At 40.1% G+C, this 26356-nt stretch overlaps 3 protein-coding genes across 4 annotated transcripts; 2 read left to right on the top strand and 1 right to left on the bottom strand.

Annotated features, from left to right (window-relative positions):
• The first annotated feature begins 506 nt into the window (after positions 1–506).
• LOC118429888 (CUB and sushi domain-containing protein 1-like) lies at positions 507–14764 on the top strand. 2 transcript variants are annotated; one of them, XM_035840513.1, is made up of 7 exons: positions 507–755; positions 6579–6651; positions 7247–7552; positions 7984–8196; positions 9613–9822; positions 10247–10620; positions 11061–11192. In XM_035840513.1, exons 2-6 carry the CDS (start codon positions 6594–6596, stop codon positions 10528–10530), a joined length of 1071 nt encoding a protein of 356 aa, XP_035696406.1. In that variant the 5' UTR covers positions 507–755; positions 6579–6593; the 3' UTR covers positions 10531–10620; positions 11061–11192. The 2 variants fall into 2 exon arrangements, with proteins under 2 accessions (XP_035696406.1, XP_035696407.1); XM_035840514.1 differs by lacking the exons at positions 507–755; positions 6579–6651; positions 7247–7552; positions 7984–8196; positions 9613–9822 and adding exons at positions 12249–12405; positions 13300–13338; positions 13764–14099; positions 14484–14764 and having other exon boundaries at positions 10403–10620; positions 11061–11290.
• A 142-nt stretch (positions 14765–14906) lies between these two features.
• LOC118430770 lies at positions 14907–19780 on the top strand. Its single transcript, XM_035841792.1, has 7 exons — positions 14907–15251; positions 15473–15598; positions 15966–16131; positions 16484–16671; positions 16829–16904; positions 17267–17454; positions 17829–19780. The coding sequence occupies exons 1-7, from the start codon at positions 15147–15149 to the stop codon at positions 18069–18071; spliced, it is 1092 nt and encodes a 363-aa protein (XP_035697685.1). The 5' UTR covers positions 14907–15146; the 3' UTR covers positions 18072–19780.
• A 2-nt stretch (positions 19781–19782) lies between these two features.
• Positions 19783–26337, bottom strand: LOC118430051 (leucine-rich repeat-containing protein 34-like). The gene is made up of 9 exons (XM_035840758.1): positions 26318–26337; positions 25830–26019; positions 25080–25163; positions 24178–24306; positions 23504–23599; positions 22579–22733; positions 21765–21920; positions 21284–21410; positions 19783–20737 (listed from the first exon to the last, which is right to left on the bottom strand). The coding sequence occupies exons 1-9, from the start codon at positions 26335–26337 to the stop codon at positions 20558–20560; spliced, it is 1137 nt and encodes a 378-aa protein (XP_035696651.1). The 3' UTR covers positions 19783–20557.
• Between the last annotated feature and the right edge of the window lie 19 nt (positions 26338–26356).

The raw sequence follows: 26356 nt of genomic DNA, 5'->3' as shown, positions 1-26356 counted from the left end.
AAAAAGAAACCTTGCAAAGTTAGTATATTTTCTGAAAGTCACAGCCAAAAATTAACACGTAATTGTGACTGAAAAACATTTGAATGTCATCTTTCATTATCGGTAATGGCTCATAATTTTTATTGTTACTCTTGTTTACGAAAATCTTAGTTTTAGGTACTGATTTGGTAACGAGAAATGACATGGGCAGGTGATGCAATTAACCCTAACTAACTATAGATATTGCATGCAGATGTCAGTAAATACAGTTAAGGAAGAAATGTAGAACAGACCGTTGTTTGTTGCACAAAAGAAGGGGAATCGGTACGTGCTATGATACGTACACAGGTTTCTTTAGCAGGGTACGAAAATAGTGATGAAGTCACGTTTTGGGGAATACCCGTTTAATCTGCATGTTGCGTCAGCTGTTGATGTCTCCAACGATGAAACCGACCAATAGGATTCGACGCCACAACAATAGAAATCATTGCTTACCTAGAAACGTGAGAACTAGTCGACTGTGTGACAACTTAAGGTTTCAGTGCTGTGCTAAGCACCTGCTGTTTGTTAAGGTTCGCGTTATGGTCGGCACCAGACTTAGGCCTCTCTTACCCTTCAATCGGCATTAACTGTCTTGTTAGGTCTTTTGACTGATGATTTGATCATTACCCATCGTCTGTGTGACTGTGTGAAATTCTTAATGCTCGAGAGGTGACCGAAATTTGGTTACCGGCGATAGTAAAAACGGAGAAACCGAGCGTCACGGCGTAAACAGGGTAAGTTGTTTTCGTCTAGTTACCTAACATTTGTATACTCTAGTATTTGTTACGAGAGCAAACTTGCTTGGTTGCAAATGTTTTAAGAGATCATATACAGGCTGCAGTTGAGCTGAACGAAACAGGAAAGGAAGGGTGTTTTACTGCGAACCGTGTAACTAAACTTAAGGCGGGAGTGACATGTGAGAAGAAGTAGTCTATTCGGATTTCCATATGGCTTCCCATGAGCACATAGTTGACTTTAAAATGTCTGGTTACTAGTGAGATAAGTGGGGTTTAGACAGAAAAAGAAGCCTCAAAACATTTTCAAGCATATCAAATTATCATCGCCGTAAGCTTAGGTTATAGAAAATATTATCTGTGAGTTAGATCCACCCATGAGGTAACAAAAAGCCCCTGAGTCAGGGACTTCCCCCTCGTTAGCAATTGCGCAGTTACTGCAGGTGCATATTTAGTAAAGAATGCTCGATCAGGTAAGTTTGTACGTCTGCAGAACTTTATATAACCACTTTATACGTTATTTGATGGATATAAGCCGTTGATAAGCTGTTGATATGGTGAACATGCAGTGTTCGTGTAATTTTGTGACTAAACGACATTTGAATTTCCATTGTCGGCAATGACTGTTCCAGACATATGTAAATATAGAGTCAGGGACTTTTCCTTCGTCAGTAATTGTGCAGTTACAACAGGTGCACATTTGGTTAGGGACTCTTGATCAGGTAAGTTTGTACGTCTGCAGTTAATTCAATTTCATATGGCCACTTTATAACGATATTGGTTGTATTAGCCGTTGATAAGCTGTTGATATGGTGAACATGCAGTGTTCGTGTAATTTTGTGACTGAACGACATTTGAATTTCATCTTTCATTTTCGGCAATGACTCATAGCGTTCTAGACGTAAACATAGAGTCAGGGACTTTCCCCTCGTCAGCAATTGTACAGTTACTCCAGGTGCATATTTAGTAAAGAACGCTCGATCAGGTACGTTTGTACGTCTGCAGTTCTTTCATATGACACGACATTTGAATTTCATCTTTCATTTTCAGCAATATGGCTCATAGTGTTCCATTTGTGCTCTTGTTTACGACAGTGAATGTTTCGGAAGCTGATATGGCCATAATTATTTTTTTACACATCTGGTTACAGCGGGATAAGTTGGTTGGAGACGGGGCAAGAAACCGCAAAACATTTTTTAGCAGATTAGATTATTATCGCCAAAAGCTTAGATATTGTACAGAAATAAAAAAATATATATGTGAGTTAGATCAACCATGGAATGAGGTAACAAATAGCCCCAGAGTCAGGGACTCTCCCTCGTCAGCAATTGCGCAGTTACAACAGGTGTACATTTTGTATATCTAGTAAGGAACTCTTGATCAGGTAAGTTCGTGCTTCTGCAGTTTTTTCACATGACCAATGTATACGTTATTGGGTGAATTTAGCTGTAAATTCTTGGTGACCTTATCCCTTGTATTGCCTTGTTGTGTAAACTTGAGTCTCGACGAAAGATATATGTAGTATTTCAGGGACTTTCCCCTCGTCATCAATTGCGCAGTTACGCCAGGGGCACATATGATAAAGGACGCTTGATCAGGCACAAATGTATGTTTGTACGTCTACAGTTCTATATGACCACTTTATACGATATTTGGTGGATTTGGCTGTTGATTATCTGTTGATATAGTGCACGAACATGCAGTGTTCTTGGTACCCACCGACTGAGGTTCGTTTTTTAGGACTCACTGATGATACTGCGCCTAGGAACAATGAGGTTTGCTTACGGTAACGGTCCTATTTCGCTCGCTGGCCGACTATTCCCGATGCTTGCAATGGGCTAGCAATGTAGCACTGAATGGTGCGGCCTGCCGCCATCTTTATTCGTGACCTCAGCCTCGAATTCAGCATTATTTCCAAACGTGCTGCAAACAACATTCGTTATGAAAACAGAAGTTGTGCTTGTTTTGTTGACGGATATCTGTAGCAGAGCTGCCTGGCGATATATCATTAGATTATTATTACTGAAATGCAGAGATATCTAATGTTGTCAAAGTCTCCGTTTGTGAAATGTTTTGGATACGCAGTATAGTAAAAATTTACATGCTGGCTTTATTCTCGTAGTTTCAGTGAGGATAAAGGACTACATAATGCCGTTTCTCAAATAGCTAAGAGTGAGGTTATAAGTTATTTAGTGGAGGTCTGCTTACAAAAGCTAAACTAACACTAGTAAAAGTTAAAACAGGGTAAAGGTGGTACATTACATGGCACCTAAACGTTGTGAGGGGCAAATATATTTTCACCCTTACCCTCACGTCTGTTTCAACCCATAACATAGCCTATTGATCCGTGTGTAGACCGGTACCATAACAAAGGCTCAATGCCACGTCACAGATATAGAGACGTGGTCTATTAAAGCAATGCCAGGTTCATTGAATTTCGTTCTGTACTCTCCTTGATTATGGTGCTTTCTCAATGTTTTTAAATCTGCTGAATCTAATCCATCGTCTTAATTTCATTTGGGGAGAAAATCCGATATATTTAACCCTTTTCAGACCGCTGTGACAGCGATCTCGCCCCTCCCCCACTACTCGGGGTCGAAATCACCCTAACACCCACCCACCCCGAAAACCCGGGTACAAATCACAAATTGCAGTATTAGAATGATATACATTATGTACGTACGAGCACAGGTTTGATACATATCTCCAACCATAGTATTGATATTAACGTAATGATATGGTAATAAGATATCTTGACTAGCTTGTTTCGGACTAACGTTAGAAGTGTTGGGTCCCTTGTATTCCATTGTTGCAAATACTTAAGTCTCGACATAAGATATATAACGTTATAGAATTTCCTTGTAATTTCGCTTGTAATCAAGAAGCCTGTATCTCCTGAAAAGAAGAGGAAGGGAGGGGAGGGAATAATATTATTGAATGATACTATTTGTATTATTGGTGTCTGTTTTCTTTAATGTTCCACCTGCCATAAAGTAGATATTTACCCCCATTACATTTCATGGATGTTATATTTTCAGTAGCGTATTTTGTGTCCGTGTGTGTGCCAGTCAACAAGAACGGCTTGGTGGATTGGTTTCATACTTGGTGTGTTGGTGGGGTGTGATGAAAGCTGGTACTGATTAGATTTTGGACCGCCTAGCGGCTTCCCTTGGTACTGCAGCGCAACTTCCGGTTTTGCTATCTCGTGTTCTGAGGGGTTAAGCTATGGTCACGATTTGGGGATGGTAAATTGCTCTTGTGCTCAGGAAGAAGTGATATGAGTTTGGGGTCCCTATCGGCTAGTTTTCAGGATGGAATAATTTGGCCCCAAAATTCGCAGACTTCTATTTGTAGTTTTAGAATTCGAACCGTGTTCGATATGGCGCAATTGATCAGAACAAGCTTTCTATCCAGGATCACTCGCTGTCATTTGCGGAAAACGCATTTATTTTCCCAGGTGCCGTGCCTCAGAACAAAAACAAACATTTTCGAAAATATAAACCATTGTCTGGCCAGCATGCTAGCATAGTTCTGCTGCCGTTTTGTTTGGAACATGTGACATGTAACAAAGCTGCTGGCGTCATTATTGGTGACCTTGAATAGTACAACACTTGTTTACGGCGGTATCAATGATCTGAAGTATTAGCCTTTATGATATTAAATTGTTTATACTGGTACATTAGATTAGGTTAGTTGTTAGATATTTGCAATAGTATAAAGTTCAACTCCCATGTATATTCAGATTGCCATACATTGTAACGTTACCTGCTACGATTGTCGCGCAATAAAGTTCTATTACCCCTGTCCCTATCGGTGTGACACAACATACAGCAAAACATGTATTTAAATCGCTTACAAAACGCGTGCAAATCAACTCTTTCAGGACTTAGATTATCGTCAAATAATGTCTCCAGATTTGCGTCTGAGGGATTTTTCTCTTCGCCAAGAAGAGTATGTTTTTGCCGACTTGGGGCTGTATGTAGGTCAACAGCATATAACTCGAGAAATTGTGGATGGAACTTTGTGATTTTTGGTAGGTGTGTAGCGGTTGTCGAAAGAAATGCCAAGTTTGAAAACGGTTTACCTGGCGTTTTCCTACGATACTGCAGCGAGCTTGGTATGTTTTTTGCGGTTTGTTTTGGGCAGCATTAGTCAAAATCTAGCCGGGCGATTTTCACGAAACTTGGTAGGTGTGTAGCGGTTTTGGAGAGGAAGGTCAAGTGCGAAAATGGTTTACATGGCACTTACCTACGGTGCTGTAGCGGGATTTGTATGTAAGTACGTTTGTCTGTATGCAAGATAACTCGAGAACCCTTGAATGGATCCTGATTATATTTGTTAGGTGGATGGGGGTTAGGAAAACGAAGGTCACGTTCGATAATGGGCACCCTAGTGGCTGCCTAAGGTACTGCAGCAAAACTTTTAATTTTGACACTTCGTGTTCTGGACATGCTGTGGTCATGATTTTTAAATGGTAGATAGCCCTACAGAACAGAGAACAGAGAGTAAGTGCTGTGAGTTTGGACCCCCTATCGGCTTTTTCGGAACTACAGGCACCGATTTCCGTTCAAACTTTGGACGAGAATAACTCGAGAACGTGCAAACGGATTATCAGGATTTTCGGTATGTAGATAGAATAAGTGATGACTTATACAATGTCATACTAATTATGCAAATCAGTAGCTAATTTGCATAATTAATTAGGAAAGTTCATAAATCCATGCCAACAGCATATAACTCAAGAAGCTGTGTATGGATTTTCATGATATTTAGTATTTAAGTAGCGGTTGCGGAAAGAAAGGTTGTGTTCGAAAATAGTTGACGTAGCACTTTCTGTTAGGACGGTAGCGGGCCGAGTGTGTTTGTGGAATGCATAACTCGAGAAGCCTTGAAAAAATCCCGATAATATTTGGTAGGTGGGTAGGGGTCAGAAAAACGAAGATAAATTATGATAGTGGGCCCCCTAGCGACTTCCTAAGGTACTGCAGCAAAACTTATTAACAGAAATAAACTGTGCTCTATATATCTCATTTTGACCTATATCTATGGACACAGCTGTTATACAGATGTTTTGCTGGAGCAGCCTTAGCTTGTGAGCTGGACGCCCTTACACTGGGGACAAAGTCTTTGACAAGCATGAAATTCTGATTGACCAGGGATGCTACTATGTCATCTGTCAGGTCACAGTCTGGTTTTTGGTAATATTTGTGTGTTTGTGAGGAACACAGTTCATGCAGTCATTTGCTATTTAGTAATACATGAATAAGACCTTAAAGTCTTAAATAAAGGCATGATTATTTGGCGAAGAGATGGGTTCGTTGAACTCTAGTTTAAATATGAAGTTTATTTTGAATTACGTGTCTTTAAATGACAAAAAAAAATTAAATATAAAGTTATTTTTTACGTGTCTGAATGCAAACAAAATGATTTTCTGAGCTTATCTTGGCTGTAAAGGTAGTTTGAAGTAAAAGTTTAGAAGTCTCTAAGACAAATCTCACTGTCATTGCGTATATAGTATAAAAGATTTTGGATTTCAGGCTACTGCCGTTGAACAGTCTATCCAGTTACCAAAATATCTTAACAATCCATCCAGAGGTGCTAAAGTTTTGTTGACCGTATCCCGAAATACAAACACACACACACACACACACACACATTTTCATGGAATAACTATTAGTTAAGTCAGGAGATCGTGAAAAGTTCGGTTTTTCTCGAAGCCCTGGATGATTCCATACTCCGGGGCTGCTGTATTTTCCTTGTTTGGAATTCCTCGCTTCTCGTGATCATGACGCAATAAAATTTCTCTGTTTAATTTGATTGCAGCGCATCAAGTCCATCATGTCGAGACAACTGCTGTCTCTTTTTCTGATGCTTTTAGAGCTCATTTTGACAGACGGTAAGCAAAAATCATTTTTTGTTTGATTTTGGACTTACTTTTTGGACTTGATTTTCTTTCTTCCGAGTAGCCACAACTTGTATGTTATCAGAACACATTTATTTTCTAATGAGTGTCTTGATTTTGTTGTGTACTTTATATATCTTTGGCCTCTTGTACCCTTAGGCTGGTATGAAAACTAAATGACCTGCTAAAATGTGGCACCTAAGACATATGTCCATTTGATTTACTTATCATGTTGGCATACACCGCTTACAGATGATTTGATTTACTAGTAGGTTTGGGGGGATATTATCATACCAAAAATGTTTTTGCCCTGGAATTGAAACCAAGTGACTTAAATATGGTATTGGGTGCTTAGGAGCTCCATGCATGTTTTGCCGATGCACCGCGTTTTGTCGATTTGGGGATTATTTGCATTAGGTGCATATTTGGCTCCTGTAATGTAGCTTTAGGCTACCTCAGACATAATTTGACAGATATGATACATAGTCTTTGATATATATTTCCTTGTCTTTGAATAAATAGATATCATAAGTTCATTTGCTATAGACTTAATGTAATGTGCTCCGAATAACTGTCCATCCAATGTCAGGATGTCGCGTTGTCCGCATCTCCGACAACCGTCCTCCCAGCAACGGCTCACCAAGAACGACCTACTCACTTACGGACATGACGTCATTTGAGCGTCCTGTTTACAAAAGCGACACCAGTGACATGTACCTGTACTACATCTCTGAAAGTGATGGCAAATGGGTTGTCGGGGGAACAGTAGGAGCGTTGGACGGGTACATCATGTACGTGACGGACAACCACTTCAACGCGGACGAAATCACAGGGACGTTCTTCACTAAACAAAATGGTTGGGTGGAATCAGCAGAAGTCAGTGTATCATGCACAGGTGAGCAATCCACATTCATTTGATGTTATTTACTTTATTCTAAGTCTGGAACATTAAGTCTGCGAAGGAGGCTAGCTGATTACAGAGAGAACTACATGTTCTATCGGAGAAATTTGCAATTATGCAGTGTGTATACTGTTCAAGCAAGAAGTCTGAGTGATTTTTTAAATCTGTATATAGGATGACGAAATACAACGTTTTAGTACAGTGATTCATGTTTACAATGATAATTTTCATTTGTTGGATGAAGTAGAGATAGTGCTAGTTGGGACTAACATTCAAAACATTCCCGTGGACTAGCAATCCTGTGGACACATTCCTGTACAATTCCTAGACTGTGCATCCACTAGGCTCGCCCCTTGTGCGTCACCAAAAGGATCTCGCTAATGCTCATCTTAAGCACTTATTTCTAATCATATTGCACCTTTTAGTGGAGAACGTTGCCCTTGGAAAACCAGCATCCCAGAGCAGCACGAATGGAGCCAACACGGCAGGGTTAGCTGTGGACGGGGAGAAGGGGACGTCTGTGCCGGGTAACCAGTGTACCCTGACTAACCCGGAGGACGGGCCGTGGTGGCAGGTGGACCTCGGAAGAAATTACCCAATCGGAAGGGTGCGAGTTCTCAACAGGGGAGACTGTTGTGGTAAGTAGAATATTTAACGCTTTATTAATAAACTATTACCAGGGTAGAAACCACTAAATTACGCGCGTCTTTTTATTAAAATTCGCTCTTCATTTATTAAGTGACATGTATTAAATTGTCCCTTTCTTCAGATACTCAGTGTTGTCAGTTGGGGACTATGTTTGGACCCCCTTTTCTTACTACATTGTCCGACTCTTTTAGCTTATCCGGGTTCTTGTGCAAGAACCCTGACCAGACGACGATGCGCCTATATTGTATAGCCAAACCATGCGCAACATGCAAGGCAGGGACAGCTTGGATTACCAAAATCGTGTAAACGATTCTGTTCTTAGCTTTCCTTTCAATTATCACTGTAAGTTATCTTAAAATGATTGTGAGAATGGCAATAAATAAAAAGGATTTTTTAAAACTCCATGAAGATGGAGGTACCATATTAACTCTGGATTATGTACGAGGATATATCTCATGAACCACTGGAGGGATTGCGATATTTGTTGTTGTTTTTTTTGTGTGTGGATGGGTTGATCTCGATGGTGAAGGTTGATTCGGGGCCTCCTTGTGTTTGATCCTGGTACTGCACCAGTAATTTTTAAAAATATATCTTTGGTATTGGACGTACTGTCCGTGGCGTTGATGTAAGGTGCATGATCGGTGTTGAATTAAAGGTGAAGTGGTGTTAAGTTTGGCCTCCTTGGAAGTTTTTGTGGACCTGCAGTGTAGTTTCATTTTATGTGCGCATCCGGTGGAATATTTTCATTGCAATGATATTTGAAACAGGCTATTTAAATGTGATTTTTTGCGCTTTGGTGGTTGGCTGTGTTACGGTAGTGAGTCGTCCTGGTTTTTCATATTTTGATTTGTCCTGGACATGTTGCGGTGTTGATTTAAAGGAGACATAAGGGACTAATGGTGTAGTTTGGGATCCCCTAACAATTTGCTGTTGAATTGCAGGATCGGTTACGATGTATCACATTGCTTTTGGTTCAGTTTTTTCATGGCTAGGAAGGCTTTACATAGCTGTAGGTTGACAGTCATCTAGTTTTTTTTGTATTTAGAAATAGAGAAACATTGGCAGACATACATTATGATGCGAATTCGCATGCTTAATGAATACTTCCTATAATTCAATGTTTTCTAATTACAAGACTTGTTACGTATGTATAATGGATGAAATAAACTTAAACTGACTAACTGAATTGATTGGGACCTGAATTGTCAGGTGCCAGATGCAACATTTATACATATTCTTAGTATAGAATAAGGTATGAGTTTAATGGTGGAAATTGCATACATGTGAACACAACCTTGCGAATACATGTATTCCGTTTTCATATATAAAAATTAAAGGTATGAGGTTAAGGGTATGAGGTTTCCAAACTCTTGTTGGCTCTAATATTATGTCGATTTTGTGTATAGGAGGCCGCCTGCACGGCTTTGTGGTTCAAGTAAAACAAGACGGTCAGTCATGGCGTGCCTGCGGTACCCCATACAGCGAGACTCCGGGTGATGGTCAGAGCATCACGGTGGACTGTGTGACTCCCATGGTCGCCAGATACGTCCGGATCCAGCTGCCTGGGAAGTCTGAGAGGTTGTCTCTTTGCGAGGTGGAGGTGTTTACTGACATAGGTGGGTAGTTCTGTATGAGTTTGAAAGAAGCTAGCTGCAGCTTTTTACCGTGTCTAGCATTACATGCATGTGTTAATGTTTCATCAATATTCTTAAGAGTGACATCTAAAGAGTTTTATGTATAAATAGAGTTCTGAACGAGCGGATTCTATTTTCTGGTACAGTCTTGTCAATCTCAAACATTTCATTCCAACATGATTTATCATAGGCTGAAAATGGTTGGCGAATATATGTTGAGGACATCCAGTCCTAAGACTAAGTAGTTAATATGTACCCCAGTTGTTGATGATGATGATAATATATTTGTGACAGCAAGGCAGTCCTTCATGATTCAGCTGTCATTATGTTGAAATACTTTTTAGATAATTTAAGAGTGATTAAACAGTACTAGCCTGTCCTTAAAGCACATGCTTTTTGACTTTAGGCTGTCCTACTGGCTACATCGTCCATGGAGGCACATGTTACAAACCATACACCGCGCCGCTAAGACCCGGCAGGACGCGCTTGCAACATGCCAACAGGAGGGCGGAACGCTGGCCATGCCACGACATCGACATATCGATGTTTTCCTTCACGAGATGGCAGTTCTTGTCGACATCGTCAGCACCTATTGGATCGGACTGTACAAAGACAACGAAGCGTGGGTCTGGGAAGACGGGAATCCGCTCTGTGGATATCAACAGTGGGGAGCCGGATATCCGTCCATAACAGACAACAACTGTACGGTACTACGCGGTACTGGCAGTTGGCAAGATTTGTCTTCTGAGACGATGGCCAAGTACATCTGTCAGATACAAGGTATCTTTATCTTCGCAACTATGATGAAACCGTGAACAAATGATGAAACCGTCCATCACAAAACAATCTGGAATGATAATGATGATTCCTTTTATTAATGGTTAATAAATTTTTATTTTGTAAAACTATTACAAATCAACAAGTCAACAGACTGTGTCTTAATTCTTGCTTATGTTCAATCCAGCCCAGTAATCAATCAAGATGCTGGGTGCCAATTGAGCAATTCAGCTTCCACTGCCTGCCGAAAAGAAACTCAAACTCTTTAATAGACTATAGCTAAATATTAAGTAGAAATAGCATATATTGAATTTATTTTGCTATTCATTAGATTTTTGTAAGTATGCATATTCAAAATTATATTCAACTAGTATCTTTATCATGCAAATCATTCTGTGTGCTCACTTTGAAAAGATCTTGATTTTGCAAAATCTCAAATACAGCTCCAGTGGACCTTGCTCCTGTTGGGTATCAACAACATGGCGAGGCTTTCTTTAGGGTTTCCAGAAGAAAGAAGTCGTTTGACGAGGCAGTCGCCGCCTGTGGTCAGTTCGGTGGAGGACGCCTTGCTCAGCCCCAAACGAAAGAACTCAATGACTACGTGAAGGGCAAAATAGGAGAGTCATCTCTGGACGGTGGTGCTTGGGTCGGCATCAAACTTGAGGCGACAGAGGTATGTCAAATATTCGTTAACTAATTGGCCTTTATAGCTTTTTTCTCTTCTCAGTATTGATTTCATCTTTATTAACTATTTCCTAATGATGACTAACTACTAGTCTAAGAATATTTGAACTTCAAAAGATGTGTACCTTGTCCTGCTTTGGCCTACGTCACATTTCCTACCAGGGGCCCGGCCGGGCTGTTTGCGGAAACGAAAATTTAAGTTCATGCCAATAAATATACACAAGGCATGCTGTTGATCTTTTTTGGACCGTTTTGTGTTGATGTTGTCTTTTATATCATACTTATCGTTCCCGACAGCTGCCCGGCCGGGGCCCTTTGTGGAAATGTGACCTTAGCCTAAGAGCCCTTACTGATAACATTGCTTCCTTGCTTGCTTCATGTAGTAAATAGTCATGTGTGTTCATCAATGTATGTTTATTAGTTTAACCATGACGCGAGGGAGAGACTACAGAAAAATGTTCGCGGTGGATTAATGTTCGCGGTTTTCGCGGTGACCACTTCACTGCGAACTTAAAACCACCGCGAACATTTTTCTATTATGGTATTAGACCTCACTCTATGGTGCTACCGCGAACTTAAAACCACCGCGAAAAGTCCTTTTTCCCGCTACCGCGAAATAGAATCCCCGCGAACTTAAATGCAGAAACTTTCGCGGTGGTTAAATATTCGCGGTTTTCGCGGTGGTCGTTTTACCGCGAACTTAAAACCACCTGGAATATTTTTCCCTGGCAGTAAGAGAGTACAGTGCATGGCGCCACCGCGAAATTTACACCACCGTGAAAAGTCCTTTTTTACCGCTATCGCGAAATTAAATCCCCGCGAACTTAAATGCATTTACAGTAATTAACGAGATGTAAAGTACAATCAATAAAGAGGGAATCAGTTTACTTCATAATAACTGTTTATCTTCTTTCTGAACAAAGTCTGGCCTTGCTGTATTCAATTAGGAATCATGGTCGTTTTTGGACGGGACTCCAGGCGACACGTCGTACAGTAACTGGGCACCGGGAGAACCGTCGGGAAAGGGCTGCGTCACAATGGCGTCAGATGGCGGATGGCAGATTGAGAACTGCGAAGAAGAGGCACACTACGTCTGCCAGATTGGTAAGTTACTTTGTTTCTATTGCCGTTTTGGAATACCGCAGTGGCAGCGTGTTCGGCCCGTGACCGAGAGGTCACGGGTTCGAATCCGGCTGCCGTGTTATCGATCTTGTGCCCTTGGGAAAGGCACTTAACACGACTTTCCTCACTTTACTCAGGTGAAAATGAGTACCTAGCTTCGTCTAGGGCCGTCCCTCGGATAGGACGTTAAATGGAGGTCCCGTGTCTGGGGAGAGCCATACCCCAGGCACGTTAAAGAACCCGCCATACGTGCGATGGTGTGAGTGGTTCAAAACCTACAATCCATTGGCCGCAACTGGGGCAATTACTGTCGTATTGAGGTCACATGAGTGGCACCGAATGACAGCTCGCTCCAGACCCTTGCGATTTAGCCCGCCTATTGTAGTAAGTTCCTCGCAATTCAGCCCCTGGCTGCAAAGAGTGAGTAGTCGGCCCACCCAATATCAATATCAATCTATCTGCAAGCCCATTCTGGCCAAACTTCGATAGACGCCAATATGGGGCTCAAGAAAAGCACAACCGAAATCAAATTCATATGTTTTATTAATGTCATAGAAGTTGGCAGCTAGAGCTACTGTCAATAGCAAGATTTGGATTTTAACATCAACGACAGAAAAGACAGAAGCGCTCATTTATACACAAAAATACAAACTAAACAAATTAAGTCATAAGAATTAGAAAGTATGACGCTTCCAATGCCATTTTCTTATATATATTTACATTAAAACTCCGTAACCTTGTCGCTTGAATGTTTGTATTGTCATTACGTTTTGTACCTTATATATAAATATAAATAAACCAACAAATATAAAGATAACAGAAGAAAATCATTCATTTTCAATTCATGAATTTAAAAGCATCCTTTTTAAATTTCAGGTGATGAAGAAAACTGTGGGGAGCAACTTGAGGCAACAGGTATGCCGGCATATTTGATACAAATGACATTTAGAATGTTGTATGTATTAGAGATAAATGGCATAAATGGCGAAAGTATAAACATCCGTAAATACTCTCACTCTTTCGCCCACTCATCCACTCACGAACTTAAACAGTCACTCACTTGCTCACTAATTAATATATCATTCACTCACCCATTCGTTTCTTACTCACTCACTCACTCACTCACTCACTCACTCACTCACTCACTCACTCACTCACTCACTCATTCACTCACTCACGCACTCACTCACTCACTCACTCACTCACTCACTCACTCACTCACTCACTCACTCACTCACTTTGTTGATCTCTATATTGGTCAGCAACAATACAGTCTAGCTGAAGAGAGTTTCATTTCCGAACATGGATGTTCATCAAAGTGAATATTTTTTACTCGGCAGTGTACTGTGGTGGAAGCAGAGGTGGAAGCTCCGGTCGAATTTCATCCCCCGGGTATGAAGAAAATGTCAACTACCCGAACAACCTTCAGTGTCAGTGGGACATCACAGTCCCAGGCGAGGACGATGTGATAGAGTTTACGCTGGAAGAGTTCGAATTGGAAGAAAACGACCGTCTCGAGATACACGACGTATGTGTCCATGGGTACAGGCGCGCGAACCTGAACGGCTCCAGCTCTGTGTATTCATCGCCAATCTTCACCAGCACCAACCGGGCAACACTCTCCTTCATCTCGGATGACTCGTACTCCGCGAGGGGATTCAAGCTTGCCTATCGAGGTACGTTATGTTTGATACCTTCTTCTGATTAAGTGTTGATTCATACAATTTACGGCAACTCTCATCATACCCCCAAGTATAAAAATAAAACATTGTCAGATTGTCTTGGACGCCTTAAATTATCCGAAGTATGTATTCTTCGTGATTACTGATGCTGCATTGGTACATCTCTTTGAATCACTTTAAATTCATGTATTTTTCTCATGGTGGCGTCATGATGGCATCCAGTGGAAATATGAGAGCTCATTAGAAAACGTTGCAGAAATTCAGAGTCAATACTGAAATTAAAACTTAGTTTTGTCACAACTTAGATAAACGTGTAATATATTCTTATCATTTATGAAATATATAATCATAAATATTACAATCAATATCACATTTCAGCCGTCCCCCCACCGCAGTCTCGATCAGTGCGAAGTTTGGAAGAAGTCCAAGATATGCAAGGAGTCGACAGACGCAAGAGGGCATTGCCGGTATGTAACAGTTAACTGAGGTGTACATCGATGTACTGCCAATTGGATAATGCGTGTTGTTACGTTATACTTGACAGTAGATGAACCCATGTATGAAGAACTGTCATATCGCTGGGGTCTGTCAGACGATGGCCACTCGAGATTACACTCGTTGAATATGATTACCTTTAGTAGAGATATCAGAAAGAACAAGAACAACAAAGTGAGTCGAAGACAAGTGGAAAAAAGCATTGTCCGTTCTATGTGAGATCGAATTTCGATTTTCTGTTCATTTTTAACCATTTGTAATGATTATGACCAGACTGATTGAGCATCTCGTCCTTTACAGGGAGTCGTAAACTTGGGTGGAATTCTTTCGGGAATAAAACAAGTTTTCAACTTCTTTGATACCCTGGAGAAAAATGCACAACAAGAACAAATACTGGACGTCGTAAATCAGATCAATGACGAACTGGACGGTGTCAATAGCAAACTTGACGAGCAAGGCATTACGAACGACTTGAACCACCAAGTGCAGATCACAGCTACAAAGTTCTCTGAATCTTTGACTAAGCTCGTTAATTTGAACAGGATAATGAAGACTTTGTATGTAGATTCCAACGGAACATTTCAGCCCGAGGTGGACGCGCAAGACCTGGCAGATACTGTGTTGCAACTAGACTCAGAAGGCATGAATCAGGTAGAATCATGGATTTTTCGTTCAAAAACGTCATTGCATTTGTGTTTTTTTTAACAAGGTTAAGAAACTTATTATCAAGTTGAAAGACGGCACGTGTTTTGGAATATGCATCTTTAAGAATTCGTAACCTAAGCTGAAGCTGAATTCGTTTGGTCTGAAAAGATTTTATGTGAAAGGTTTTAGATGTGACATGTGAACAAACCCTTTTTTACCGTTTATAGATTCTGTTCAACATGTACGATATGGTCATGGGATCCAGACATGGGATAGAAACGAAATCTATCATTGAAACGATGGAGGCTGTATTTTGGCACCAGAAGCTTGAGAATTCCATGTACCTGGCCAAGGTAAACCCTTTTGCGTCCTTTTGTATGAATGGTTTCGTAGTTTAGGTTAGCATATGTAGAGATGATAAGATACCCTTTTTTGTCAAAATTGTAACTTATCACTAGCGCTACGACCTGTACTTAGCTTGTTTGAGCACAGATGTACAATAAAGGTCATTCATTCAATTAATTCCTCTGTATCATGATGATGATGACAAATTACACAATGCAATGTCAATTCTAGTAGCTGTTGTTTCTCAAATATAAGTCAACCTCTTTATAAAAGTTGCTTAGCATCAGTTTTCAGTTTCATGTATACGTTTGCTTATCGCGGTTGAAACAATGTTTATAGCCAACATGTTTAACCCACATATCACTCTTAAATCAGATGGAGACCACCAGTGAATTTGTGATGGAAAGTCAGGTCATGGGATACGGACTATGGATCTTCGCCCTCAAACTGACAGGGAGAGCAGACGAAATTGATCGGATCATGAGACGGGCGCGCAGCACTTTGAGTGAACAAATGTGCTTCTTGGCTCCTTTCTTCTATGGTGAGTGGTTTCGTATACTTTTACATAGATTTCTTTCACTGTAGGTATAGGCAGGAAAATATATCGCGATCGTTTGCTCGTGCACGCTCTTCTTGTTCTTTTTTCAGCCAATCTTGCTTAACATACTCCCACGTACCGTGTACGAGGTATACTTAGGCCAGATGACGTGAAATATAGGATGAGTAACGCTGAATAAATATTCAGACAGATTTCACCGTTTAATCAAGCTGACGATAATCTGTGTTATTTATGTACTTAGCTGTCACTTAGTACTAGGTAGACAGCTATATGAGAGGATTTAACTCCAATGAACACCAACAATCATGTGACGTGGAATGTTTGCACTTTTCAGGGTGGCCGGCAGCCACATACGGCCTTCCGATGACCACCGAAGGGTGTCCATCTGGGACCAGTGTCGTATGGGAGAAGGGTCAGTGCGAACATCGGAGAAGTAGCAGTTTCAAATGGCCAACAGATGGTCAGCTGCACTTCAATGGAAGTTTCACCAGCAATAAGCTGTCCAGAGGATTTTGTGTTAAGGTGATACACAACACTCATCTAGCAATTCAATTGTTTGAAAATTTAATAAGTCTGTCTCTCTGTGTTACAGATCATCTACCAACATGTATGTTGTGTGCATCTTATGATTTTGATTGTAATATTTCTCTATGACAAGCTTTGTGTCATCAAATTTCAGACAAATTCCAGCAGTGGTGAGAACAGCTGGCCACCAGGACGCTTTTGTGTCCTGAAAAATGGCTCTTGCCCCTTGGGTAAGGATAAACAACACTACATTTTACTACCCCCGATTTGACAGTTGTAACAATATCTTATATGTTTTCCATTTCTTCTTTTGCATCAGTTGAGATTTGTGCATACTCTATGTCTCAAATTTCCTTAGCTTTATCAAAGTCGCTATGTGTGTGTGTGTGTGTGTGAGTGTGTGTGTGTGTGTGTGTGTGTGTGTGTGTGTGTGTGTGTGAGTGTGTGTGTGTGTGAGTGAGTGTGTGTGTGTGTGTGTTTGGTGTGTGTGTGTAGGTACAGTTGAGCATGCAAAGGGATTCAAAATGTATGTGGACACGCATATACTGTAGCAACTTTTTTAACAAACATACTACATCGTATTTACATACAGGCCTCAAGTGGGGAAAGCTTGGATTCCCTGGGGGTAGCCAGAGTGGAGCTGTTCCGGACGGAAGCGTAACCAGTGACACCATAGAGGTTGAGTACTGCTGCCAGGAAGATGGCGTCGCCTCCAGTCCCATCGCCTTACCACCCAGACGCTCGTTTTACCTGCTCCGGCTTGGGGGAGCGTGCCAGCAGGTACAAAAATCGAACAAGCGAACGTTGTCATCTTGAATTGTCATCTTGACCATACATAGCTCGATAGAATCTGATAAAGAGGTCAAGGTCGGGCACACTTTAAGTATCTTAAATTTAATCTTGAAATACTACAGCCATGCCTAATGCAAAGTTCCGAAACTTCGTTGGGAACCTCAAGAGGAAAACCCATCTTTAATTAAAAGTTTTAATCAGTCATCTTCAGTCCTTGGTCAACCCTGAACCCTCAGACCTTAGGACCAACATCTGCTCACTTTCACCTTGATAATTATTTGATATGTCATAAAAATACATAACACCAAAAGTTTACTTTTATTTTTTTACTCCCCTCCCTGTGCACGTTGCTTTACATGTAGGTTGCTGGAATGAATGTCCGTGAGGAATGGATTGAGTACAGGGGTAACGGTTACCGAGCTGGAGTGACCCCAGATGATGATGGCGATGACAACAGCCACAAAATCTACTACTGCTTCTACAGCGTACCCGGTTCTACCGTCCCAGCTACACCGATTGTCTCAGCTGCCGTGCCACACACAGCTACGCTCAGCTTTGTTACATGTACCATCATCAGTTGCGTAGCTGCTCTTTGGTTTTTGTGAGGTTTGCCATGTCAGAAAAAAATCATTAAAATTCTTAACCACTAAAAGACCAGCATTTTTCAATAAAATCAGAATTTTTTTGACAGAATCTGTTTAATTGGCAACCTGTGAAAACGACTTATGGCCACCTTCAAAGAAAATATGGTAACTTATTCATGAAAACTTTGCAATCTGACATTTCACTCTTTTGGAATTATGACAAGTAACTGTTACAATATTTTCAATCATTGACACTTTCATACTATTAGAGAGATATGTCAATTGTAGCATTTTGATGCAGATGTATGCAAAATTTCAATCTTATTACGAGTTGAAAGGGGCATTCCACTCCCAAAACAAGTGTTATTTTCTGATAGATCTTTTTATCAACTGAAATGACTGGTACCCGTTAAATTTGAACTTGAAATATTAGTATTGTCAAACCATGCAAGGGCACAGCCCACCCGGTAAAATTCCGCCCAAAACGCATGCCTGTGATTGTGACCTCAAAATAAACCTGCACAATTGGAATGTTCCTAAGGGGATTTCAAGAAGTCGTTAGCTACAATATTCGCCCTGTGCTTAGGCTTCAATCAACTTGTGGTAAATTTGACAAAACAAAGTTGATTCAAGTATCATAACTGTTTATTACATAAAGGATTATAATACCCACTTCTGGAGTGGTTGAGACTTCACCCAGTTAGACTGATGATGGATAAAAGTTGAATGATAATGTAAACATACTAACTAAAGACCTGCTAAAAATGCGCAGATGATAGGCATGCAGTGCTCAGAGTCTTTGTGTGATATTTAATTCCATTTTTTTTTCGTAATTCGGTCTGAAATAAGTTTTAGACCTGGCAAAACTCTTTATATTGTCTTGTTATGATGAAGTCACGTGTTCAAAACCGTGTGGAGAAAAAAGTGAAGCCAATCTGATATCACTTAATTGAATACCTTGAATGTGATTGTATAATATATACCTTATGATTGTATAATTGTTGAGATAATGTAAATAAAGTAGGATAGTTATCATGGTGTATTCCCATAGTGCAAAGTGCATAGAAAATACATAAAATGTAAATGATCTAGTATTTTGATGTGCAAGCTAGAGTGGGTACCACTTATCAATTTGAAAGTGTCAGTTTATTTAGAGTGTAGTACTGTATACTTTGATCTCTAAGTGTGACAGCCACTTTATTATTTGGAGTGTACTGTAGCCACCACTGACCAAAAAAAGCCTGGTCTAAATAGGGCTCTTAGGGTTTGTTTGTTTGTATCTGTTATATATTTCCTTTTTACGCAGTTCTTAACATGTAAGCCAGGTGCTTGATTATCAATATGTTAACATTATTGATATGTTCAACATTGTATGTAAGTTTTTGTAATAAAATTAACGTGCTGGATTTTGAAATAAAAAAAAAGTAATATGTAGTAACTGTAATCATATATTTACCTGTATCCAAAACACATGTGACGTGGTGAAATAAAATTGTTTTAAGTCAATCTGATTGTGAAACAGGAACCATTGAACTCTGTGCGTGCGATTTATCATTTTGACATGTCATAAACGTGTCACAATTTTATGGGACATGAATGAGAGGATACAAAACTATAATTACAGTTTAGCACTTGAAGAATGTTGATCTTGGGTGGATTTTATGCTAATCATATGACTGTTCACATACCTTTATTCAAGATTGTGTGGTGGAATAAAATGTCTACATCAATCTGATGGTGAAACACGTTTTATTTTCGTATGCATAGAAGGCACAAAAAGTTATTTACATCTCACATCCATTCTTTATAATAGAAGACTCTGGATAAAACTCATTCTGCAGTATTTCTCTTTTAAGGCACTGAAAATCTGCATACATGTAACGTTACCATGACATAAATATCTCCTAAATCGATATTTGATTCATACAGTATAATACAGTATGAAAGGTTGTTTGACTTATATACAAATCTACTAGTATATTCTTTCTCTGAAATAAACTCGCAATATTTACAAAAGTCCAAATTGGTTTAACATGCACTGATTCAGTTCTACAGGAAAAACTGCTTAACTCTGTGAACACGTACACTGTGCCAACAATTCCACATGAAGTAGAATGTCTCTACCGATATTATTCTGTTTTTCATGTTTTTACCCAAATTATGTGCATAAATATCAATGAGAAGGCTTCACAACATATCCCCTTATGATGTAGGTTTTAGTACAATTATACACATACTGCTCATATTAAGACACACAAACTTGTCAAAAAATGTATTCCCTTATTTCACATACAGGCTGTTGTGAAGAAAATTTTCTATAGTTCACAACAAAAGACTGTTAGGTTATCGTACAATGTATTGGGCCCATAGCTTTGTAATGTAGAATGATACAGTGTTATTGGAAAGAAATTACATGAGAAGATCATTTCATTTTTTCTCCACATCAAACCCATGATCAACTGACTGACACCCCTAGCTAATGTGTGCAAGACGTTGTTGAGAAGATATCACAGTAAGAGATCATCTTTCTTCTTCTCGACGTCCGGCCCGTAACTGGGTGTCCAGTAGTAGTGCCTCCTGATGCCGTGGGACAGTTCGGACAGGTAGACTCGCCCGTCCACTACGTAAGGCTGGACATCTGTCTGTTCTGTGTCCAGGCGGGCAGACTCAATCAGGTCATTAAAGGCCTGGATGGAGGAAATATCAGACATTTGAAGATCTGTAGTCATGAAAAAAATTAGTTATCATATTATATTGTACAAGGCTGAAGCTAAATTTCTCATTTCTCTCTCTGCCTCTCTGTCTCTCTCTCTATACATATGAGAGAGAGACACAGAGAGAGAGAGAGAGAGACAGAGAAATGTGAAATTCAATATATACACATATATAATTATATATAACATCATAACCATTCGTTTCTAGTGAAAAGGTACATGTACTATGTATAATAGTCAGTGCATATATTTACACAAGGATGGTTTCTCTGAAATATTCTGTGATTGTTAACACAGCTTCATTTTCATCATTGCAACTAGAAGATTTGTTTCATGAACCAAAATTGGACATAACACATAATGCCAGCATTAAAAATCATGAAAACATATATTGTACAAGTTGTACAATATATACATAAAGAACTTCAAAATATAGATTAGAAGACTGTTCGACATCTTAAGCCATAAAATTTCATGTACCATTTTAAGCACTGAGTGTTTTGATTTCATATTACTCACCACACATGCAGATTCCTCCAGCTCGTTTCCCCAGATGAACACACTGTACAGTGTGCTGTTGGTCTTCATGGCGTCCGCAACAGCGACGAGCCCGTTACCACGGATACAGTTGTGGGTAAGCACGAGTCTGAGGAAAAAAGAGTCATCATTATTCAAAAAGTTGTGGTTTATTACCATATCCCAACCTACACATTTAGCAGCATCCTATAATTCAAAAAGAAAGTTTACATCCTGAATGGTTTTAACAAGGTGTTAAAACGCCAACTAGATTGTTGTAATCCATCCTATAATATTTGAAATTAACATTAATATCAAACAATTCATAATGATTGCTAAGTAATTACTATTTAAAGGATCTAATCATAAGGTTACCAAGCATATCTATTTGTTATGTTTACAAGCACTAAATAAAGATGTTAAGAAACCTTTCTTTGTAACTGTCTCTTTTTATATGTGTAACTTCAAGGCTATTAATACTCACGTGTGTAGGTTCGTGTTGAAGTGTTTGAGTGCCTCGCTCAGGTAGATAGCCCCATCATCTTCGATCCTGTTGAAGCCGAGGTCCAGCACCTGCAGAGGTGTGTTCTTCTTCAGCAGCTTGGACAGGTGTTTGGCACCGTCTCGGGTTATTCTGTTACTGCAGGTGCAAACAGTCTGTTTGTTTGTGACTTTATTTGTACTCAAAATTACTCTATGGACTCTATCGCAGATAGAATACTCACAATACAGACCCCTGCCAGGTCTGGGAACACCTGCGTTGCAAAAGCGTTGCATCATCCTTAACACTACACCAACACATGCACTACAACACAGCATTACACAGCGTTCTACTGTCAATTACAGACAGGCCTGGAGTGCAGCGTCCAAGAGAGAAGCTGAGACTTTCGTGGCAGCTCGAAAAGAGATAAATCAGTGCAATTAAATCAGTGCTTTCCACCCTAGGTATAACATGAATACAACACGGTATATTCCGTGTTACTCTTCGTCCCAGCCTTCCCGTGGGTCTGGCTGGTACCTCGGGTGATACGGAATATAACGATAGTTCACCTTTATCCGTACGGTAACCTTTATCCGTTCTTTTTAAGAACAATGTATCTAGGGATATCAAGTCAACATATGGTGTCTTCAAACTGCAATATCTTGAAAATAGTACAATTTCAAACTACTGTCCATCGACTCAATATTCCTGGATACCCTGTTTAGCAACATAACGGATATACATTTTTGTAGGTTAAAGGCAGATAAAGGTGAATTAACGTTACAGGTACTGTGTGTATTCTATATCTACCACCCACCAGCTGAGGTCTAAGTAAGACAGTGCGATGTTCTCCTGTAGCGTCTCCACCAGTCTCTCAGCTCCGAAGTCTCGCATGTCGTACTTCTGCAGGTGAATCTCCCGCAGGGTGGTGTTGACCTTCAGCATGTTCGCCATGTGGACTGTCGTCTCTTCCTGCAACACAACAAGGTCAAGGTCAAGGAACAAAACAAGACAACATGTACATGTACATTGTATAGAATCAAAGTAATAGTCCCACGCAATGTACCAAAAGGTCCAAAGCTCAGTTCAATAGTACAAACTATGGAGAAACACTGGAGAAACAAACCCTGCAGAAGAGGAGATACTCCCTGTGTGTATCTTCCCTTTTTCCCTAGTCAGAGGGTTCCTAATGTTTGCTTTGGAGGATATATAAAAATTATTCGAAAGTTTTCCTTGTGGCCAATTAGAAAGTGTCATTCCAATGTGTTTCTCATAAGTTTCATGGTAATCAATCACTCCTAAGAGGCCAGCATAGCAGACAGCAGGCTGGCAGGTCCTTGTGTTACTGTGGGTGGAGCAATTGGTCATGGATATTAACTATGTTTCCCATTGGGTTTCACATGTGTCATGTGTGTCCTTCAGTCATACATTGGAATCACAATAGAAAAGTGTCCCAGTAATTTGTGTCTACTGTATGACTGAGCTAAACGCATGTCTGCAGCACCCATACTATTTCTGTATACCTGTTCCACACCGTTTAAGTTTGTGCAATCACTAGAGCAGGGGGCTAGTCGTCTGGTAGAGGTCTGTGTGTTCAACTACCATCATCATGATGATGCTCTTTCCCAAACACTGAGTGCTAAGCAGAGAAAGCAGCCAATGCACTGATGTTTCTACTTAAGCCCTTATAATGCCATCAAACTTGTGGAAGCCTACATTTCCATGTAGACTGGTGTCCTTACCTGGTGGGTGAAGAGTAGCGGACGGTTGACATTCAGGGCTTTAAGAAACTTGTTGTAGTGGAGAATGGTGGCCAGCGCAATCACACTCTCTGTGCCCTGCACAAAAGAAAACAGTGAGACTTAAATAACTTTATTGCACAACAACTGTACGAGGTACAAGCCACCTCAAGCAATGGCACTTTTACCAACCTATAAACACTGTATACTTACAAATAAATGAACAACCAACTTCTGTGTCCTAACAAGGAAATTAGTCATACAGCCAATCTAACATAGCCATAATTCAAACAAAGCTTACAAGTTTATAAACCTCATCAAACTTTAAGGTTTTAGGGATGGCTAAATTGGCATTTGACTTTCCATTGTTTTCTCATTATTTAATTAAGCAAGAATGGAGCTGTAACGAATATTGATAGATGGACAGGAAAGAATTCTAAATCTGATTTTGGGGGCCATATTGATGATGTCATCAGGTCTTATTGCCCCTGCACTGATATTATTTTTTTCTATGAGAAAATACAGATCTTTGGTACAATTACCACTGTAAGGAAACTATGCTGACGTCATCAACACTGCCCCAAAAATCAGGTTTAGAATTCTTTCCTGTCCATCTATCAAAATGCCAATTAAGCCAACCCTGAAACCTTAATATAAACCAAACGGTAAATGCTTACCAGATCAGCATCCCCCAGGTCCAGCTGTTCCACCCCAGTGTTGATCTGCAGGGCCGAGGCAAACATCATTCCTCCTTTGTTCCCGATCTTGTTTCCGTTCACTTTCAACTCTGTCAGCGTCTCATTGGTCTGTAAGAGAACATTATTGTTTATTTGAAAAATCATGAAGGAGAAATAATCAGTGTGGGACATAAAACAACTACATGATACAATGAATACTATTGTCGGGTTTGACTTCTTCTTTGAAGGCAGGTTAATGAACTGTCCCAAGTTCTGTATACGATGGTGGGGTTTTGTGCTTTTAGTAGAAATATAGTCTTTTGGTGATCACTTAGGTAGTAAAAGCTTGGTGAAATTGTGGTAACTGTTTGAAATAATGTGTTTCTTTTGGTTTCATACAAGGTAAGGAAGTCATCCTCAATTTCAGGTGAAGCATGATGCTTAATGCTTGCACCGCACTGGGACATGTTGTGTGCAAGATGAAGTATAGATAATGTAATCTTACATGATTATGTACATAAAAGATTCTTGGGTTAACTTTGAAGGCATGTGACTAGTACAACTTCATGCAAGATCTCTGACATATTTGATGGTTCAGTAACTGATTCAGTGTCAACAATGACAACATAATGCCAGCTTACAATAGGCAAGTTCCTCTCATTGCAACAGTTCTTCACAGAATCTTTTATAAAGACTGACAATTTTTAAAACTGTTGAATATGTTTAGACACTCAACACTGATATAGTTGATATCAGAAGACATTGTGTATTCAGCCATAATATCAGATTTTCCAGATACAGATTTCAAAGGAGATTAGGCTTTATGAGTGTAAGGTGCAAAATCAATTCATTGATAATGTGAGAAGTACATTATTTAGCCACATTTATAATGTAGAACTTACATGAAGCCCCCTGGCAATGTGTTCAGCACCATCTGGTCCTATATCGTTACACATCACATTGAGAAAACGGAGGGAAACAGACACCTGCAACACATAATACATGCACATTCAATATACTACAAGTAGGTAGAGAGTTCCATAGCAGGGCTCAAAATACCACCTGCATACTAGTATGCAGGTTAGTGCAGGTAAAATTAGAGCTGTGCAGGTATTTCTGGTGTCTACCTGCACCTAACCTGCACCTGCACCTAACCTGCACCTAACCTGCACTGCACCTGAGTAGGTCTATGTTCAAGATCTACTCAAGCCATTGCAGTGCTGAAATCAGGGTTGTAGCCAGTACCTGTCCTTCAATCCTTTGACAGAATTTTGCAGCTGGGGACCAAAATAAACTTGCCCATTCTGTCCTCTGTGACGGACAAAAATCGATAATATGTTAACTTAACATATCGATTTTTGTTGAGATATAATAAAACTGTCTCCCTTGTGTAATTTTTTTTACCAAAACAGTATTGCTAAGTCTACCAGCAAATTTACACCTCAAAATGCAGAAAATAGTGTTCTAGAAGGTCTAAATTTCAAAATTTTCCAGCAAGCATGCCCTCGAATCCCCCTCAGAACGTTGCCCTCAGCGCGACGTCTCACTCCATGGGCACTCAATAGAGTAGGATTCAAAATCGAGGGACAGAAAATATTTTCAAGTTGCCTAGAACCCTGGCTGGAATAATAAAGAAATGTTAAAAAACCTACCTCTATAAGTTTCCCCAGGTGTTTTGCTCCCTCATCAGTGATGTTGTTGTACCTGAGGTCGAGGCGTGAGACATACGTGCTGTTCGCTAACGTCTGACACAGCGGCACCATGTCCCTGTCCTCCAGCCGCGTGTCCGTCAGCAGCTTGTTGTTCCCCGCAAGGTCAAGGGTCATCTCATTGCTGGGCTCGCTACAATGGCAAGAAGGCAATGAAGGTCAGAGGTCATTCGCCAAGGTGAGACATGATCATTTAATTTCTTTTGTATTCTGGTCTCGGACGGGAGTTTTTTCCCGATTTCGTAGCAAATCTGAGGAGGTCATCCATGAAATTAAGTGGCAGCCTTACATTAGGTCACTCAACTTTTATTTTACTAGATTATTACACATAGATTCTAAAATCTTGATAAGTTTTAGAGTGTGAATTATTAAGCTTGATATCGTGTAGATTAGAGTAGAGTAAACTTCTTCGGTTTGGTAGGAGTCTGTACTTTCTGGAACCGCTCCTCATAGACTAGCCTAGTATCCAG

Source organism: Branchiostoma floridae, chromosome 14, assembly GCF_000003815.2.
Source record: "Branchiostoma floridae strain S238N-H82 chromosome 14, Bfl_VNyyK, whole genome shotgun sequence".
Classification (NCBI taxonomy): Eukaryota; Metazoa; Chordata; class Leptocardii; order Amphioxiformes; family Branchiostomatidae; genus Branchiostoma; species Branchiostoma floridae.
This window is presented reverse-complemented; position numbering and strand designations above follow the sequence as displayed.

Coding starts and splice junctions, on each gene's coding strand:
- LOC118429888 (XM_035840513.1), top strand. CDS start 6,594: ATGTCGAGACAACTGCTGTCTCTTTTTCTGATGCTTTTAGAGCTCATT. Junction 7,553..7,983: donor AGTCAGTGTATCATGCACAG/GTGAGCAATCCA, acceptor TGCACCTTTTAG/TGGAGAACGTTGCCCTTGGA. Junction 9,823..10,246: donor GGAGGTGTTTACTGACATAG/GTGGGTAGTTCT, acceptor TTTTGACTTTAG/GCTGTCCTACTGGCTACATC.
- LOC118430770 (XM_035841792.1), top strand. CDS start 15,147: ATGAAGACTTTGTATGTAGATTCCAACGGAACATTTCAGCCCGAGGTG. Junction 16,905..17,266: donor AAATGGCTCTTGCCCCTTGG/GTAAGGATAAAC, acceptor ATTTACATACAG/GCCTCAAGTGGGGAAAGCTT. Junction 17,455..17,828: donor TTGGGGGAGCGTGCCAGCAG/GTACAAAAATCG, acceptor CTTTACATGTAG/GTTGCTGGAATGAATGTCCG.
- LOC118430051 (XM_035840758.1), bottom strand. CDS start 26,337: ATGAGGAGCGGTTCCAGAAA. Junction 21,921..22,578: donor TCTTACTTAGACCTCAGCTG/GTGGGTGGTAGA, acceptor TTGCACCTGCAG/TAACAGAATAACCCGAGACG. Junction 20,738..21,283: donor TGGAGGAATCTGCATGTGTG/GTGAGTAATATG, acceptor TCCTCCATCCAG/GCCTTTAATGACCTGATTGA.